The following is an 18,132-nucleotide window of genomic DNA, read 5'->3' on the forward strand; positions in this document are numbered from 1 at the left end:
ATTGGAGTTTAAAGCCAGCCTAGGTTACACAGAGAGACCCCATCTCAAAGAAAGGGGAGCAGAAAGAAAGGAGGTGGGAGGGGGGGGAAGGAAGGAGGAAAGGGAAACCAAAGAAGACCAGAACCCGAGACCAAACAAAACATGTGTACACACAAAACCAACGTGTCAGCTTGTCAATAGACCAAAAGATGTCAGTTAAGTCCTCACACTGTCCTGACTCTCTTATACGCCTCTAAAAGCAAAAACCAAACCAAACCAACCAACCAAAAAAGCCCACTTTAAAACAAAAACAAAGCTGGGCATGGTGGCACATGCCTTTAATCCTAGCACTTGGGAAGCAGAGGCAGGCGAATTTCTGAGTTCTACAAAGTGAGTTCCAGGACAGCCAGGGGCTGCACAGAGAAACTCTGTCTCATATATATATATATATCACTGGCTGACTGACCTGGAAATTTCTATACAGATCATCAGTCAGACTGACCTCAAGCTCATGGAGATCAACCCGCCTCTGCTTCCTCAGTGCTGTACCACCACACCTGGGTCTTATGTACATTTGTTTATTAATTATTTTGTTTTGTTTTATCTGTATGAGTATTTTGGCAGCATGTGTCTGTGTACCACTTGCATGCAGTACCCAAAGAGGTCAGAAGATGGCGATGAATCTCCTGGGACTGGAGATCCAGTTGTGAGCCGCTCTGAGGTTGCTGGGAATTGAACCAAGGACCTCTAGTAGAGCAGTCAGTGTTCTTAACCTCTGAGCTATCACGCCAGTCCCTTATATACATGTTAAAAGATAAAACTTGCAGAATTGCAGGTGTGGTGAAGCACTCCTTTAATCCCTGGAGAGTCTGAGGCAGAGTTGAAAGTTTGACACCAGCCTGGGGTACATCTAGAGGCTCTCCCAGAAAATAAACAAGTCTCTCTCTCTCTCTCTCTCTCTCTCTCTCTCTCTCTCTCTCTCTCTCTCCCTATGTCCTCCCTTCTTTCTTCACTCCCTTCCCCCTCTCTTTCTCTCCCTGTCTTTTTCCTTCCTCCCTCCCTTCCTTCCTTCCTTCCTTCCTTCCTTCCTTCCTTCCTTCCTTCCTTCCTTCCTTGATAGGTTCTTAGTACATATCCCTGACTAACCTGGAACTCCCTCACACAGACCAGGCTGGTCTTGAACTCCGACTGCCTTGGCCTCCTGAGGGCTGAGACTAAAGGTACGGGTCACTATACCTGGCTTCAAAAACAAATCTTAAAACCCTCAGAAAATTTGAGCTGCCATTTACTTAGTTTGCACAATGTGTCTCCAGACCTCAGGAGTGGTGCCTTCCTCTTCATCTGAGTGACTCTGGGCAGAAGTGTGTGGAGTGGCCTCCTATGGTACTTTCAAGAGAAGCAGGGCTCTCTGTATAGAGACAAAAATATTGATTTTTCTTTAACCCACTATTTTTTTTCCTGAGTTGGAGATAGAAGTGGGGTTTTATATTTACATCTTGCAGAGAAAAGAAAAACGTTTGTCTGACACAGAAAGGAAATTGGAGCACTGAACCGTTGCTTCAGATTGGAACCATTCCCTCTGGGATGTCGTGTTTTGCCTGATTTCATGCATGTGTTGGTCTGCTCTAGCTGCTACAACCAACTACCATAAACTGAGCAGCATAGAAACTTATTTCTCAGACCAGGCATGGTGGTGCATGCCTTTAATCCCAGCACTCAGGAGTCAGATACAAGAGGAACTCTTGTGAGTTCAAGGCCACCCCATCTACATAGCAAGTTCCTAGATGGCCAGGACTCTATAGAGAGATGCGGTCTCAAAGAACAAACAAATGAATGAGCAAAGAACCATAAAGAAAAAGCTTAAACTCCTTGGGGCAGAAATCCAGAATCAAGGATTGGGCCCTTTGGTGTCTGCAGAGTGTCCTTTCTGTCTCATCAGAGGCCACCTCACTGTGGGGTAGAGGGACAAAGAGGCTGTCTCGCTCTCTTCTCCAAAGACACTGGCCACATTCATGAGGGCAGACCCTCAGGAGCTATTTCCTCTCACAGGCCACACAGTCTAATATTATCCACAGCTGATTGTCATCATAGGAATCAGGGGTGGGGGTGGACACAGAAGTCAGAATCTCCCTTCTTTCTCTGCTTCAGCAAAGTCCTGTCTTGAAGCCTTGGGCATTCCATGTGTTAGAGGATAGCGCAGCCATAACTCCAGGTGTGAACTCATCACCTGCTTGCTGGGTGACCTTGTAAAGCACACCTCCACCGGAGCCAAGAGGACATGCTCCGGGGATCTCTCTGCCAGAGAACCTGCTTCCGGAGAGAGTGCCACCGCCTATCCGCTGCAGGGGTCACACCTTCAGAACTGCTGTGGAATACATTTCCCTGAGATTATTGCCAGAGGTGACTGGGCATGCTAAGGACACAAACGCCACACATTTCTTTTCTTTTCGTTTTTTTCTTTTAAATAAAAATAACTGGGGCTGGAGAGGTGGCTCGGTGGTTAAGAACACTGACTGCTCTTCTGAAGGTCCTGAGTTCAAATCCCAGCAACCACATGGTGGCTCACAACCGTCCGTAATAAGATCTGATGCCCTCTTCTGGGGTGTCTGAAGACAGCTACAGTATACTCACATACATGAAATAAATAAATCTTTATTAAAAAAAACTATGTCTGTGTGTCTGTGGTAGAGATGTTGTGTGTATGTGTGTGCAAGCATGTACAACTAAGCCACAGGAAGTCATCAGGTGTTCTTCTCTGTCACACCCTGTCTTATTCCCTGAAGACAGAGCCTCTCATTGAATCTCAGCTCAGTGTCAAAAAGCTCCAGGGCTAGAATTACAAGTGTGAGTGACTGTGCCCCGCTTCTTATCTGGGTACTGGAGATTGAACCTGGAGCCTCATACATAAACCACAAGAGCACTCACCTATTGAGCCACATCCCCAGGCACAACACATGGCTCTCTGCAGTAAGAAAGACTCCCCTGTCTACCCTGGACCAAGGCTCCCTCAGAACCGAACGATTGCCAGTGGCTCTTACTATGCAAGGCACCTTCCTCTCCCCTTTCCTTCAGAGGTCAGAGTTCCATGTTGTGTCACGCAATTCCTGGGAGACCAGAATGAACATCTATCACCCCAAATTAGGAAGCGATGACAGGCTTACAAGTAAGGATACCACCAGAGTCCAACCTGGTGAGCCAGTGAGTGTCACTGGGGTTGTTTACAGGAGTATGGGTGAGGGATTACTTACAGGAGCAGAAATGAGTCATATGCAGACAGCTGCATCACCAGAGCCCACCCCACCATGAGTGACACCTCATGGAAACTGGGAACCCAGAGCACACTGCACAGCCTGCAGGCAGCTCAGCGTGGGGGAGGGAGATGACATTTTTCAGGCAGCTGGGCTGGTCTGAGTATCTTCCAGGCAGCTGGGCTGAACTCTGCCTCTTCCAGACAGCTCAGATGGTGTATTTCTTCCAGGTGGCTTGGCTGGTCTTGGCCCCTTCGAGGCAGCTTAGCTTGTCGAAGGACTGCTTCCCCATAGAATGGACTGTTTTGCCTCCCCTTGGAACAGCGTGTATCTGAACAAACTTCCCTCCAAGATGGAAGGTTTTAATCTCATGGAAACTGCTCCATGGCACGCCACCAGTCACTCTTCCTCCCTCCCGTCTATCCTTCCAAGCTAGTTCTCCAGGAAATCTCTTGTCTCTCTAACTGGATTCTGTCTCTGTCTCCAAGAAGCGCTAATACAACACAGCCTTTCTGGGCCATTGACTCATGTCTGGCCACACTCAGGAGAGCACGTGAGTGGGGCTTGTGTTCTTAAACATCTCCATCATCACTAAGAAGTGAAGAAGAAGTGTGGTTTCCCTGACAACATAAGGACCCAGCAGGCTCCAATTTCAACTACTTCCCAAGGCCTGGACCTGCACCCCACTGAACTCCATATAAAAGCATCAGAGAGGGAGTTTGGAGGCAGAGGAAGAGAGCCTTTGGCTGGGTCCTAACCCAGTCCCTGGGGCTGACATTCATGTCCTGGGCTGTTTCTACTCCATGTGCCCAGTGGGGCCGAACCTTGGTGGGCAAAGGCAGAAATGGCTGCTTTGGAGCCTTAAGGAATGATTTAATTTGGGGCCAGCAAGACAGCTTAGCAGGTTAATGCATCTGCTGCCAAGCCTGATCCCCAGAATTTATGTGGTGAAAAGAATCAACTGCATGTTTCTCTTTCACTTACACACATGTGTGCACTTGTACATACACACACACACACACACACACACATGCACACAGACACACACACACACACACTCCATAAAACAGGAGGAAGGATTCCTTAATGGTCTGGGAATGGAGGTCAGTTTATATAGTACTTAACCGGGCTTGCATAAAGCCCTGGATTTGGTCACCAGCATAAAACAAGGTATGGTGGTACACACCTGTAATCTTATGACTTGATAAGTGGAGGCAGGATGATCATAAATTCAAGATCATCTTCAGCCACACAGTTAGTTAAAGACCAGCCTAGGTTGCATGAGACCCTGAACCCTCTACCACTCCACCCCCCAAAAGTAAAAAGGATTTAATTATGGTGGTAGGACTTAATTATTGGGGTGGTACACACCTATAATCCCAGCTCTCAGGGATGCTAAGGAGGAAGGATGGCAAGCTTAAAGCCAGCCTGAGCTGCACAGCAAAGTCCTATCTGAGGAAAATAAAAATAAAGAAGGAGCATACCAGATAGTCTGTACACAGGAAAATACTTTCCTCCTGTGCTACAGATAAGGCCCAGGTTTGAGGAGAGCTGGGAAGGGTTTGGGGACCCAGTTAGGCCTGAGAGCCAGGGAGTGAGCCATCTATCACCGTGTGTGAGCATGGTAAGACACAGCTTCTCCCTCTATCCCTGCCCCCACTCCCACAACCATCTGACTTCAGGAAGCGAAGCCCTTCCCTGCCTCCCACAGTGTCCTGGTCCTACTGACATCATGAACACATGGAAGAGAAATCTGTGAGATTCCAGCGGGGCCAGAGTGTGGGAACCAGGACAGATGCTACTGGCACTGCCCCAGGCCGAGACTACTCCAGAGCCCCTGGGTGCTGCCAAGGGGGCTCTGGAATGTGTCTGGAGCCTCTGGCTTCCTCCACAGAAGGCTGTCTCGTGAGGCCTGGGAAAGCTGAGGAGGTTCTGCAGGCCCTTCCAGCTCTGAGCGGCCATTTCAGGACTTGTACTCTTTCAACATGGGAGTGGGGACGTGGCTGAGCACCAGCATGGGGGCTTCAGGTCACTCTCAGGAACCTTCCCAAGGGACAGTACAACCACCATGACCTCTATAGCCCAGGGCTAAGAAAAAAGAATCAAGCCCATATTGTCACCCATATTATACAGACAAGAAACAGAGAGAGAGAGAGAGAGTGTGTGTGTGTATCTTTGTTCATGTGTATATGTTACAGACAGACAGACAGACAAAGACAGATGGTCTCACTCTCATCCCCACCAGCCCCAGGGGAAGCTGTGCACTGCCTGTCCACACATGTGGCTCCCAGCAGCTGCACATTCCATCAGTGACCAGCTGTGGTGGCAGCTGTGGAGGTGGAGAGTGAGCTCTGATGGGTCCCAGGAGGGACGGGGAGGGCAGGAAGGACCTGAGATGAGCAGGGGTCAGGGAGTGAGACAAGGAAGCTCAGAGTGTTCTCAGGCTGGAACACAGCAGAAAAGCAGCTGCTAGGAAGCTGACATCTGGACCTTGGCACAGAGAGTCTGGGGAGGTCAGGGCAGCCCCAGGATGCCCTAACTAGCACTTGGCATGAGTAAGATGAGAAAGACTACACAGTGAGATAATACATGGGGCTAAATCTCAGGCCTCACAAGAGACACAACTTTGAGAATGACCGGCTTGTAGGAGGTGAAGCCATGGGTGTGAATGAACCACCTAGGGAGAGAGGACAGACAGAGACAAGGGCTGACCATAAGGGGCACCCTCTGGACACCAGGTATGGTGTGTCATGTCATCCTCATGAGCCTATGGCAGCGAGAGTGTCAGTAGCCCATTTTATAGGTGTGAAAACCAAAGTTCCACTGTGTGCACCGGGAAGTATTCCTGCCCCTCTGGAGATGCCAATGCCTCAGACGCAATGGGAGCAGAGCGGCAAGGCACTGCAGAGAAGCCACATGGCCCAAAGACGTTCCCAACAAAGGGAAGTCCTGGTTGACATTATGCTGTCTTCCCAGGGATCCCAGCACTGCCTCATCCACAGGAAAGGTAGAGGCCTTCAGGGACCCTCCCGTCTCTCTTATCACTAGACTTTGAGCCAGCCTGTACCAAACACCTACGAAGTGCCAGACTGCCAGACGGTGGGAGTTAACAGCAACAAGCCCGACACAGTTCCTGCTTTTACGGGGATTCCGAAGCTGTCCCCAAGACAGATGTAAATTATTGCACAATTCTTAGCTAGCTAGCTGCCAGAGCTTCTCTCACACCCCACCCTGAGATCCTTCTCCACCGCAGCGTGAGAGGCCCCGTGGTCACCCCAGCAGAGGGCCCTGGAAAGTTGGTTCCCTGGATGGCAGCCATGCCATGGATGCTAACCATTTAGAGCCTGGGCCACATCTGTTTGGTGATCTAAGAGAAGACGGGACTGACCTATTGTGGCTTTGGAGATTGAGAAAGTACCGCCAGAGCTGAAACCTGTCCCTGAATGTCCCCTATTTGCTCAGGGCCAGAGCATAGTGACCGTCTGACACTCTGCAGGAGCCGTCTGTTGGCCAATGGTGAAGGGCTCAGAAGCAAGCAGAAGGGTAAATCTGGGTGGCCTTTGGAGTGTCAGACAGTCTCAGTCTAAGAGGAGGGAGACAGAGAAAGGACTGCTCTTCTCCACACTTCCCTTCTCACCGCTCTGGCCCCTCATTGGCCTGGAACTTGCTGTGTAGACTAGGCAGGCCTCGAACTCATAGAGATCCACCATGCTCAGCTTGGAAGCCTTTTTCAATGCCTACCCATATGGGACATGGACAGTGACTAAGTAATAATGTCAACTATGTTGTTGGATGCTGAGGAAAGGCTATGGAGAGGTAGCAGGCACAGACTGATGGGGGGCTGGTGGCTACTTTGGGGCAGTCAGAATAGTCCTCTCTGGGGATGTGACAACAAAGAACTGGATAAAGTGAGATCTGATATGATCTGACACAAATGAAGATCGTTGAGAGACAAGCATGGAGCACCAGCAGGGAGGAAGGCAGGAAGACTGGGGTCTCTGCAGAAGTGAGGCAGAAGCCGGCAGAGGATGAAGCTTGAGAGATACCGAGAGACAAGTATTCACTAGGTGGTCATACCTGTGTACCCTGGACCATTGGGGAATAAGCACTAGTATTGCCTCCCTTCAATCTTAAGGATACTGAGGCTTAGATGATAGATTACACACTTGCCCTGCGTAGCTGCATGAGGAGCAGCTAGCATTTGGTTTAGGATGTGATGGGGAGGCTGTGGGTGGTGCTGAGTGGGAGGTGACATGCTCTGGTGGCCTTGTAAAGGCTCACAGCCAAGTCCGGGCAGCGTTCTCTGGCCCCCCGCTGAGCATGCTTGGTTCTCCAGCCTTCTGAGTATCCTTCCTTCCTTCCCTAGGCTTCCCGCTAGCAACCCGAGTCTTCTCCTGAACCTTCCAGGTGTGCCCAGTCTTTTACACTTTTACATTGCCACACGACACTGTTTCTACAAGGTTCATACTCAAGAGCTATGCAAGAAAGTTGTTGATGTGTCTTTCTAAACACACACACACACACACACTCAATGTCTTAAGTAAGTTTTCAGTTTTATGTTGGGCGCAAGTGGCCCATGGTCTGCAGGTTTTACTCGCCTGTAAGCAGTTGCTTTGAGCAGTACATCTCAACTGGGGCCAATTTCTCCCATTTGGTGTTATCCGTAGATTTTTCTGGAAAATACTAATTGCATCTAGTGGGAAGTGGTTAGCATTTAACATTCTATAGGCCACAGAATAACCCCAAGCTGCAGTTACCCAGCCCCGAATATTACTAGTATAAGGGTTGAGAAGGCCTGTTCTAGGTTAGCACTAGCCAGTGAGAACATCATGGGAGCTGTGTATACAACCAAAGATGTTCTAGGAGCCAGCCACAGCAGGCCAGGAAAAAAAAAAGCAAGATGTAATTAATGGCTCACACCTATAATCTTGGTGTTCAGGAGGCTGTGGCTAGAGGCTCTTGAGTTCAATATCAGCCTGGGCTACAATACTGACATTAAAAATAGGAAAAAGGAGCTGGGCAGTGGTGGCTCATGCCTTTAATACCAGCACTTGGGAGGCAGAGGCAGGCAGATTTCTGAGTTTGAGGCCAGCCTGGTCTACAGAGTGAGTTCCAGGACAGCAAGGGCTATACAGAGAAACCCTGTCTCAAAAAAACCAAAAAAAAAAAAAAAAAAAAAAAAAAAAAAAAAAAAAAAAAAAAAAAAAAAAGAATAGGGTGATAAAGAGGGAAAGAAGAGGGTGAAATAAAAAAGCTGAATTGAAATATATGTATTTTAGGGCTGGCGAGATGGCTCAGTGGTTAGGAGCGCTGACTGCTCTTCCAAAGGTCCCGAGTTCAAATCCCAGCAACCACATGGTGGCTCACAACCATCTGTAACGAAATCTTATGCCCTCTTCTGGAGTGTCTGAAGACAGCTGCAGTGTACTTACATATAATAAATGAATCTTTAAAAAAAAAAAGAAATATATGTATTTTAAATTTTTGTATATATACAAATTTTAATTAAATTGAATTTGAATTAAAATATATGTATTTTAAAGAGATGGCTCACACATAAAGGTGCTTTCCACCAAACCTGAGTTGAAACACACACTAAATAAATAAATAGATGTAATTTTTAAAAATTCTGTTGTGTTGCAATCAGAAATTCAAGCCAATTAGGTTTCAATCTCCTTAGGCGTGTGTGTGAAGGCCGCTGAACTGACAGCACGGCACTAGGTTTAGAGCTAGAGTTCATGGCCTAGTGCCTGAGAGCTCTGTAAGATAATAAAGCCAAGTTATTTGACTCTGAAATCAAACTGCCTTGTGGAATTGCAGCTCTCCTTCTTCTTCTGCCGGAGTTGCTCTAACTACCCATCTCCTTTCGTTTGGCCAATTGAGGGTTAAATGAATTAAAATTTACAGAACACTTAGAATAACAGTTCTCAACCTGTGGGCCAAGACCCTTTGGGGATTGAACAACCTTTTCACAAGGGTTGCCTAAGACCATAAAAGAAAACACAGATATTTACATTATGATTCATAACAGTAGCAAAATTATAGTTATGAAGTAGCAATGAAGATAATTTTATGGTTGGGGGTCACCACAGCATGAGGCTCTGTATTAAAGGGTCCCAGCACTAAGAAGGCTGAGAACCGCTGACTTAGGTACCTTTCCAGCTGCTGTGAGAAGTACTCACTAAGCAGTAAGTAACAGGCTCCGCCTCTCCATCCATTCGTCCTCTCCCAAAGCTTTAAAAGTCATCCATTACCTAATGACTTCCAAACTTAGATCTCTTTGCCGAACCCCATAGTCCCTATTTAACTGTGCAGTATACTGTGAGGGCCTGGGATGTCTCTCGAGAACATGCCCACCTCAGAGCCCTTACCTTCCCTTGCAAGTCTGCCAGCCCTTTCTCTCTCAGCCAATCACATAGAGCAAGTATCTGCCTTTCTAGGAAATGCCTAGTGCACACACTGGGCACTCTCCACACTGGTTGAGGTTCTCACTGCTTTGGCATGTGCCCACAGAAATTATGTGAGTGCTGAGGGCATTTGGAACAGGAGAATTGGTGCTTGCGGCTGCGGTGGCCAGCATAGTTTCCTGATGCCGACCCTTCATGCCGGTCCTATCTGGTCATCTATGAGCATGATGAGTTTCTGTGCTTGGCCAAGTGGTTATGTGTGGGTCTGAGTGGCAAGAGGCCTGTTCTTTCCCATCAGGAAGTATCTGCAAGCAGAGCTGACTATGGTGAAAGTATATGTAGTCAGCTTCAGGTGGCCAACCCCACTTCCCTACACCAAAAGCTGGCTTTCTTTTGTGCCTGTCCCAGTAAGCAGAACAAAGGGAGAGGGCTCCTCTGGTGCCCTGCCCACCACACCCACCTCCACCATCTCCCTGCCGCCCCTGCAAGAAGTTCACCTTAGAGCGTTTGCTCTCCTCCCTCAGCTTCCCTCTGCACTTCTCTGAGTATGGTGGCCTAGGAGGATGGCAACTGAATCTCTGGGCACAATGACAGGAACTCTCACTGACTAAAGAGTTGTCTGTTGTCAGACAGGCTCCCCCAGAAAGAGAAGCCGAAGGCTCCTTTCCTCTCTCCCTCTCCCTGGTGCCTGCCAGGACAGCTGTCATTAAATGAACTGGGGTGACTCCCAGGGACACCCCACCAACCACCACACCCTACCTACCTTCTCCATTCCTGTGCTCCCTCCCACAAGTCAGAAGCTCAAAGATCTTGGCCACTTTAGCCAGCACTTGGGATGCAGAGGCAGAAGGGTCAGGGATCAATAGTTCAGGTCATCTTCTGCTACACATCAAGTTCAATGCCACTTTGGGCTCTATGACCCTGTCTCCCCTCCTCCAGCCTTCTCAGCTGGCAAGCAGCAGCCACCCCTTTGGGGGTTCACCAAAGGACTTCGAAGTTCTGAGCATCCCACAGTGCACATAACTCCCCCAACACAGACACACCACACACACACACACACACACACACAGGTAAAAGTCATCCATTACCTAATGACTTCCTAATGAGCAGGGGTCAGAGAGTGAGACAAGGAAGCTCAGAGTGTTCTCAGGCTGGAACACAGCAGAAAAGCAGCTGCTAGGAAGCTGACATCTGGACCTTGGCACACACACACACACACCACAAACTTTGGTCCCCTATGGAAGGAGTGACTGAGGAATTACTTCCAAGGGGTCACAGGCACCCCCAGTAACCTTTCTAAACCTATCCACCCTCCCTGGATGCCCTGGAGCAGGAAGGTACAGGTCTGACCCTTATAAAAAACAGGCACTGCAAAGCGAAGTCTGTCGCACAGAACTAGGGACAGATCCGGATTCTCTGGGCTTCCCCGTGGGGCCTCCCAGGGCACCTGCCCAAGGCCACCCAGAGCGCCAGCCCAGGCAGCGCCGGTGGAGCGGAGCCGGACCTCCCAGCGGCCGATGGGGGCGGTGACCGCCCGGGGCCTTCCCACGGTTCGGTGGCGCGTCACCGCGGGGGCGAGGGGGCGCCGGGGCGCCCCGGGCTGCGGTGCAGGAAAGGGCCCTGGGAAAGGGCGGCGTCGGCTCCCGGGCCGGGGCGGGGCTGAGGCGGGGCCCAACAACCAACTCCAGGGATCGCAAGGCTGGGACCCAGTAGCCAGCTTTCACCATGAAGCGGCCCAGGGCGCCCAGTGGCTCAGACGGCGAGTCTGATGGACCCATCGACGTGGGTCAAGAGAACGATCTTAGGTAAGACAGGGTGGAGCGAGGGCCGTCCGGGGGTGAGAAAGTCCAGCACACTCAAGTTTGTGCGCAGCCCTCAGGTGTCAGCCAAGATGCGGGGGCGTGTGCAGCGACTCCAGTGCGTCCATAGCACCAATGCGGCGGATTCCTGAGTACCCTGAACCATAACACCCTGAACCAACTATGGTTCAGGGAGCTGGGATGGGAGGACAGTTCAGCTGGAGGATATTCTGTCGTTTGGCTACCCCCAGGGACGCCCCTGAGAAGTTTTCCTGCAGACCTAGGAAACCTTTATAGATGTAGGTATCCCATTCCATTGCCCATAATTTGTCTACTATGAAGACTTCTGTACTTTTCCAATTTCACTCTTCTTTGGGAGCAGTTTTCACATAGTACACAAAAGGACTGGGGGCTGTGGCCTTTTTGCTTTGAGCATACTGGGATTTGGGTTTAGGTACTGAGGGAAATAATAGTCAACTTGCAAAAGCCTAGACTCCAATCTTCAACATCCCTTCCACCAAACCACCCAAGCCGCCAGTGCAGTTTCTTTTTTGTTAAATAATCTAACTTCTAACCTGTGGAACAAACTGAACTTGTACAATCCTTGCTACCTATCAGCTCGGTGACTCCATAAGCTTCAGTTTTCTGGTCTATAAAATGGGTATAAATGATAAAGCTAGCTTCATAGTGGGTGTAGACATCAAAGGGAAGAATGTCAAGGCCTTAGCAGTAGCTCATGGTGAGTGCTTAGTGGTGTCAGGCTCTAAGTCTCCAGGCCTTGCCACCCAGCCCACAGCCGCCACCAACTCACCTTAGAGCTTTTCCTTTCCTTTCCTTTCTTCTTTCCATTCTTCCTCCCCCTCCTCTTCTTCCTTCTTCCTTTTTCTTCATCCACTGCTAGGGATCGGATCCAGATCCTGGTGCATGCTAGCCAAGTGCCCTGTCACCATTCAGTTCTGAGCCTTCGGTTCCCCTGCCTAGGCCTGTTTCCACATAGAGAAGAGGATGCAAATGGAAAGAAAAGGAACCGGTCTCTGGAGCAGGTGTCTCTCTTGCTCTACCAAACCTTATTTGTCTCTGACCACCCTGTACATGCCCCGGCACGTGCACACATACATAGAATGACTTTTTTAGTTTGTCTAGGTTTTTCCTCAGTGGTTTCTCTGTGTAGCTTGGCTGTCCTGGAATTCACTCTGTAGGCTGAGCTGACCACAAACTCAGAGATCCACTTGTCTCTGCCTCCCAACTGCTGGGATTAAGGCTCATACCACCACCACACATCTAACTTTTGTTTTAATAGGCTAAAGCTAGACATGGGGACATATGCCTTTAATCCTAGCACTCAGAGGGCAGAGGCAGGAAGATCTCTATAAGTAGCTAGAGCTAACTTTTGACTTAGTGAGACCCTATCTAAAAAAGAGCAGAGGCTCGCTCGCTCTCTCTCTCTCTCTCTCTCTCTCTCTCTCTCTCTCTCTCATCCTCAAATCTTACATGTTAGGTCTGGGGATGTATAATATAGTTCCTTATGTAAATAATTTAAAAATTACTTAACAGAAACTGCTACTTAAGAGAAATAATTCTCAAAGCCTGTTTCTGCTGCCATGAGGGGCCTAGCACCACACGGTCATGGCAAACAGAGGATCTCAAATTCAATGCTATTGGGTCTTCAAGAACCAGAGTACAAAGTTGATGGCAGAGAGCTGAGGTGGATCAGACTGGCTTCTATCCTTCGTGGTATACAGCCAGAGAAGTAACTGCCAAGGGATTCGGCAACTCTGAATGCAGTGGAAGAACCTGGGGAGGGGCCACTCACAGCCATGGGTGATGATAACAGTTTCCTGATGGCGGTAGCATTAGGGCTAAGGTGTAAAGGTCACTGCAGGGTTCCCCCTTATATCTCTTTTTGTAATTTTAGCCAGAGTCCATTGTTAGGATCTGGTCTAGAAGACCAGACCGCTCCAAGGAGGGAAAGCTGCTGGACATCTGGCCGTCTGACTTATAGATGCCTCTTTGTAGCACTTTGCAAAGGGCCCTCCCCCCAGCAGACATAAATGCTTCAATTCAGAGACCGCTGAACGATGCCTGCTGTGGCCTAGACCCCAGACTGGGCATCCAAGCCCAGATGGATCCTGCCCAGCCTCTGCCCTCAGGGAATTCTCAGAGAAGAAGAGTTTCATGTACAAAGCAAGCCAGATAAACTGTGGCAGGGGCCATAGGGTTAGGGCAGCCAGACTCTGGGGGTCAGAAGCAGCACACAATTCCTCACACTCAGAGCTGCAAGACCAAAGGGGCATAGTGTGTTCTGATGTCACCAAGGACATCTGCCTGGTGGTAATAGCATCCTGTCCTGCCCATGGGAATCACCCACAGAGCTCTTGTGTGTGAACTTGGGCCCTTGAAACGGTCTGGATCCACACAGAATAAAGCCTCTTCCTTACCCATCTTCAAATATTTCATGAGCAGCTCCAGTATGTCAGCCTGGGAGTCGGGGTCTATGTGCTGTTCCTTTAAGATTGAAGGCACCTGGTGGTCTTTAAAATCAGGGAGACCTGAGTCCCTCCATACCACTTCCTGTGTAAGTGACTTTTTACCCTTTCCTGAACTGACATTTTCTCCGTCTGTTTGTTTGTGCCTCTGAGGGTGAGGCTGTGTGAGGCTGTATCTACATGTAGCACATAGCTTCTTGCTCTGGCACAAGGTAGCTTCTAATAAGTGTTGTCACACGGTGGGGAGGGTGCCCCTTTCATGAGGCAGCAAGGTTCAATGGGAAAACTGGAAATGGAAAGGCTGCGTTACTAGGCGTGATTCTCAGCTCTACATCTGCCACATCCCTCCGCCTAAAATGATCGTTTCCCCCTAAGAACTGTTGTGCAATAGGTGAGACAAATGGATACGCACTGCTGTCTAGAACAGAAAGTGCAGCCTACCAGGGAGACATAGTGGGGTGATGCAAGAGATATGTGAGATACGTCATCACCAAGAGTGCTGAATTAAAAGCCAGTAGGTGTGGGGCTGGAGAGATGGCTCAGTGGTTAAGAGCACAGGCTGACTCTCCTGGGATCGAAGCTCAGCACCTGCTTGACAGCTCACAACTGCCTGTAACTGATCTAATGCATTATTCTGTCACAGATATACATGCAGGCAGAACACCCATACACGTGTGTTTTTTAATAAGGCAAATGATTCTGAATTTTCCTCTCTGCTGTGTGGCTGGCCAAGGGTCCTTTTTCCTCTCTGACTATTCTCATTTTACAAATGGTCTTAGCTCTGTGTGATTGTCCATCCATTAGAGCATTGGAGTGCTTCCTTGGCTTGATACTAAATGGGTGGAGTCACCTCCAAGGGTCCCACATAGGGGAGTTCCCAGGTGTAGCTGGGACTGGGGGTGTTCAGGACTAGCGGGCAGGCCACTTAGAAAGCCACACTACCTGAAGAGATTGCCTGGGAATTTCACTGAGGGAATGCAGGAGGCCCTCCAAGAACCCAGAGCTCACTACCTTCTTTCTAGAGCCATGAAGATCTGCCTAGATGCTCAGAGAAGTCTCCAGCCCGCCTCTCACTATCAGGGCCAGATCCCAGGCTGTGGTGAGCTCTGGCTGGGAGCCTTGAGGATAAGGGGATTGGAGGACTAGTCAGACAGACAGGAAGTCAGACTTAAGAAGAAAAACAATGCAGAGTTGGGAGCCAGAAGATAAGTTCCCATGATGCTTTGCTCTTGAGCAGCTGTGTGGGGCTGGACAAGCCACTTTGGCCCCCAGAGGCTCAGCATCCTCATCTGGAAAATGGACTTTTATAAAACCCAGAGGGGAGATACTTGGCAGTGGTGCCTAGCAAACTGTAAGGTGAAACTCGCCTGGGAAATTGAGAGGAAGGGGCAGATCATGTGGCAGGGTCAAACTGACCAAGAGACTGGGGAAAGGTGGGACTTGGGGGAAAGTGCCCTTGGCCCTGAAGCTGAGTGTTGCTGTGTCAACCTCTGACAGCTGGTCCCTGAGGAGGGATCAGACTGAGAGGCAGTGACGTGCGAAAGGCTAACCCAATACCCAGAGAGACGCTTTATCTTGCCAAGGAAACAAAGGCTGTGTTTCTTATGTACCTTGGCTCTTAGAGCTTGTCCCCAGTGAACCAGAGACGCTCTGTAAACAAGCTGCCCTACAGATCTCAGGCCCTGCCTCCAGGGCCCTGGTTCCCAGGGGCTTTCACAGGCCTCTGAGCAGCTCTGTTTGTCCAGATGTGAGGGTGAGAGATACATTTTTCCAGATGTGCCTGGAACAGACCTGCAGCATGTGGTATCTGCTCTCTCCCAAAGCCACCTTTCTGTGAGGCGTTGATGAAAATGACCCAACCTCAGATGCCACAAAGATAGTCACATAGGCTGAGACCCTCCTGGTGAATCAGAAGGCAGATTTCTGGGATATCGCCATTCTCTGTGACAGTAAAGATAAGAAAGGAAGTAAGAAATCTGACCACAAAGCTCCACCATGTCCCATGCTTGTTGAAGACGTGAGCTATACTAGTGTGCGAAACAGACACACACTCCACACTCACGGGCCTGTTGGAGAGATGGATGTTAATCAAATAATCATGCAAGAGTAAAACAATAAGCCAACATAAATGTGGTGGATGCAGGAGCCTGGGAAAGGGAACATCAGGGACTAATAATTGTAAAGAAAAGAGAAGGGCAGGGAGGAGCTCCTAAAGGAGGTGACATTGGGTGGCAATCTGGAGGACAGTTGAAGTTAAACATGTGGTGAGGAGATGGGCTGAACCAGAGACTTCTAGAGCACAGAACACATATGCAAATGTAGGGCAGTTGATGCTTTCACAGACTGGGGCTTGCAGAGCAAGAGACAGTCAGAACTAAGAGGTGACAGGAATCAGCTGGACCAACTGAAGGACGGATCTTAAAAGCACTGAGAAGCCACCAAGGAGATTTAAGATGGACAAGATCAAGTTTGCATTTCAATGACCACTGGTAGTGGAAGTACAAAGGGTACAGGGGTCCCAATGAAAAGTTCTTCTTGTAAGCCTGCGGGTGAGAGACATAGAGGAGCTTGGAGATCAAGGAGAGAGATGAAACTGTACAGATGTGGGACAGGCAGGTTTTAACCAGGAGGGTGAAGACAAGGGTTGAACCAAAGAATGTTCCAGAGGACTAGAAGCTGGGGGAGGGGGACCTTTGCTGAGATAGAACTTGGGTAGAACAAGGAGCAGATGTTGAGTAAGGTCATGTTTGAGATGTTTGTTGGCATTCCAAAATGGCAGGAGAGGCACCTTGCCCAAAGTTGTGGAGCTGAGCATCAGTAGGGTTGGGTCCTCGATGCTCTCCAGTGAACCTCTGCCATCTGACAGGGCAGCTAGAGCAAAAGGCCATCCTGACGGGAAGCAGTTAGAGTGGTTATTCTGGTCAACATCTGGGCAGGAAACCCCTCGGTTAGAGTCTTTGTAATACAGCTGCTGGAGTTGGAGCAAACATCCATCATCCAGCCTGAGCTACAGGGGCAGGCACGGACATGGGAGGGAGAGCGAGGATACCCGGACCCGTGCCTTCTGGGAGGCCAGAGCAATGTCCCCGAGCGTGCGAGAGGAGACTGTGACCCAGATGCCGCCTCCGCCTCGCCCCCGGCCGCGCCGCGTGGGAGGAGGCGGCAGCTGCGGGCCGGGCGGAGGGCGGGCGGCGGCGCTCCGGCCCGTGGGAAGCGGCGGCATCTGTGCTTTCCACGCTCCTTCTCAGCGGCTAGCTCTGAAATATAACCCGCCCGGCCCGGGCCGGCCGCCGCTGGCCCGCGCCCTCAGTCAGCCCGCCCCCGGGATCGGGTTGCAGGACCAGAGAGGGAGCATCTTGGTTCGCGGTTCCCCGACGACGGCTTGCTGCCCACGGGGGCAGGGGCTAAGCGAGCAACTCCTGGCCACCAGGGTCTAACAGGCAGGAAGCTGGGAGAGCACGGAGGTCTTGGCCCTGAAGAAATGGGTCTCCGGGGAGAAAGGGAGAGCGGGCGAGCTCTCTCATGCATGTTCCGCGCCCCTTCTCTGGCCTAGGAGACTGTGGCCACCTGGGAGCCCCGCCCTTACGCACCCCATTCCCCCACTCCCTCCAGGCCTGCTGCCAGCTGGGCCTCCCAGGTCAGCCTAGGCCAGGGAGATGATCCCTCAGCTCTGAGAAACTAGCCTTTCTCTTCCTCTGCAGCCAGATGGCCAGGCCGCTGACTACCCCCAGCCCTTCGCAGATGCAAGCCCGGAAGAAGCGCAGAGGGGTGAGTGTGCAAACAGCCTTTGAGGTGCTTAACAGCCACTGAGCCGCTCAAGCAGAGTTTGCAATCAATCCCAGGAGACCGTGCCCAACATCCCAGCTGGCTGCACAGGTTCAAACCCAAGCTCTGCCAATTGGATTCCTGGAGGCTGGGCATGCCACCTCCCCTCCAATCCTTTGCTTCTTCCTCTGAGTGACAGGTGGCACCTACCTCAAAAGACTAACTTGGTTGTTTTTCAAATTCACTTTGTAGTTTAGGATGCTCTTGAACTCCTAATCCTGCTGGCTCGGCCTCCCAAGTGCTGACATCACAGGCCTGCATCATCACTTGGTTTTTACAGTACTGAGGATTTAGTTAATTCGGGCCTCATGTACACTAGACACAAGCACAGTGGGAACTGAACTTCATCCCCAACTGCCAAAGGACTATTCTTTTTTTTTTTTTTTTT

The 18,132-nt window shown here is 50.1% G+C and overlaps 1 protein-coding gene across 1 annotated transcript in view; it reads left to right on the forward strand.

Moving 5' to 3' along the window:
* The first annotated feature begins 11,048 nt into the window (after positions 1 to 11,048).
* Positions 11,049 to 18,132, forward strand: part of Heyl (hes related family bHLH transcription factor with YRPW motif like) — a 15,775-nt gene continuing 8,691 nt past the window's right edge. The window contains exons 1-2 of the mRNA XM_021161115.1: positions 11,049 to 11,439; positions 17,621 to 17,687. Of these exons, the coding sequence (XP_021016774.1) occupies positions 11,360 to 11,439; positions 17,621 to 17,687 (147 nt within the window). The 5' untranslated portion in view covers positions 11,049 to 11,359. The remainder of the gene's footprint in view (positions 11,440 to 17,620; positions 17,688 to 18,132) is intronic.

The sequence above is a fragment of the Mus caroli genome, chromosome 4 (assembly GCF_900094665.2).
Source record: "Mus caroli chromosome 4, CAROLI_EIJ_v1.1, whole genome shotgun sequence".
NCBI lineage: Eukaryota > Metazoa > Chordata > Mammalia > Rodentia > Muridae > Mus > Mus caroli.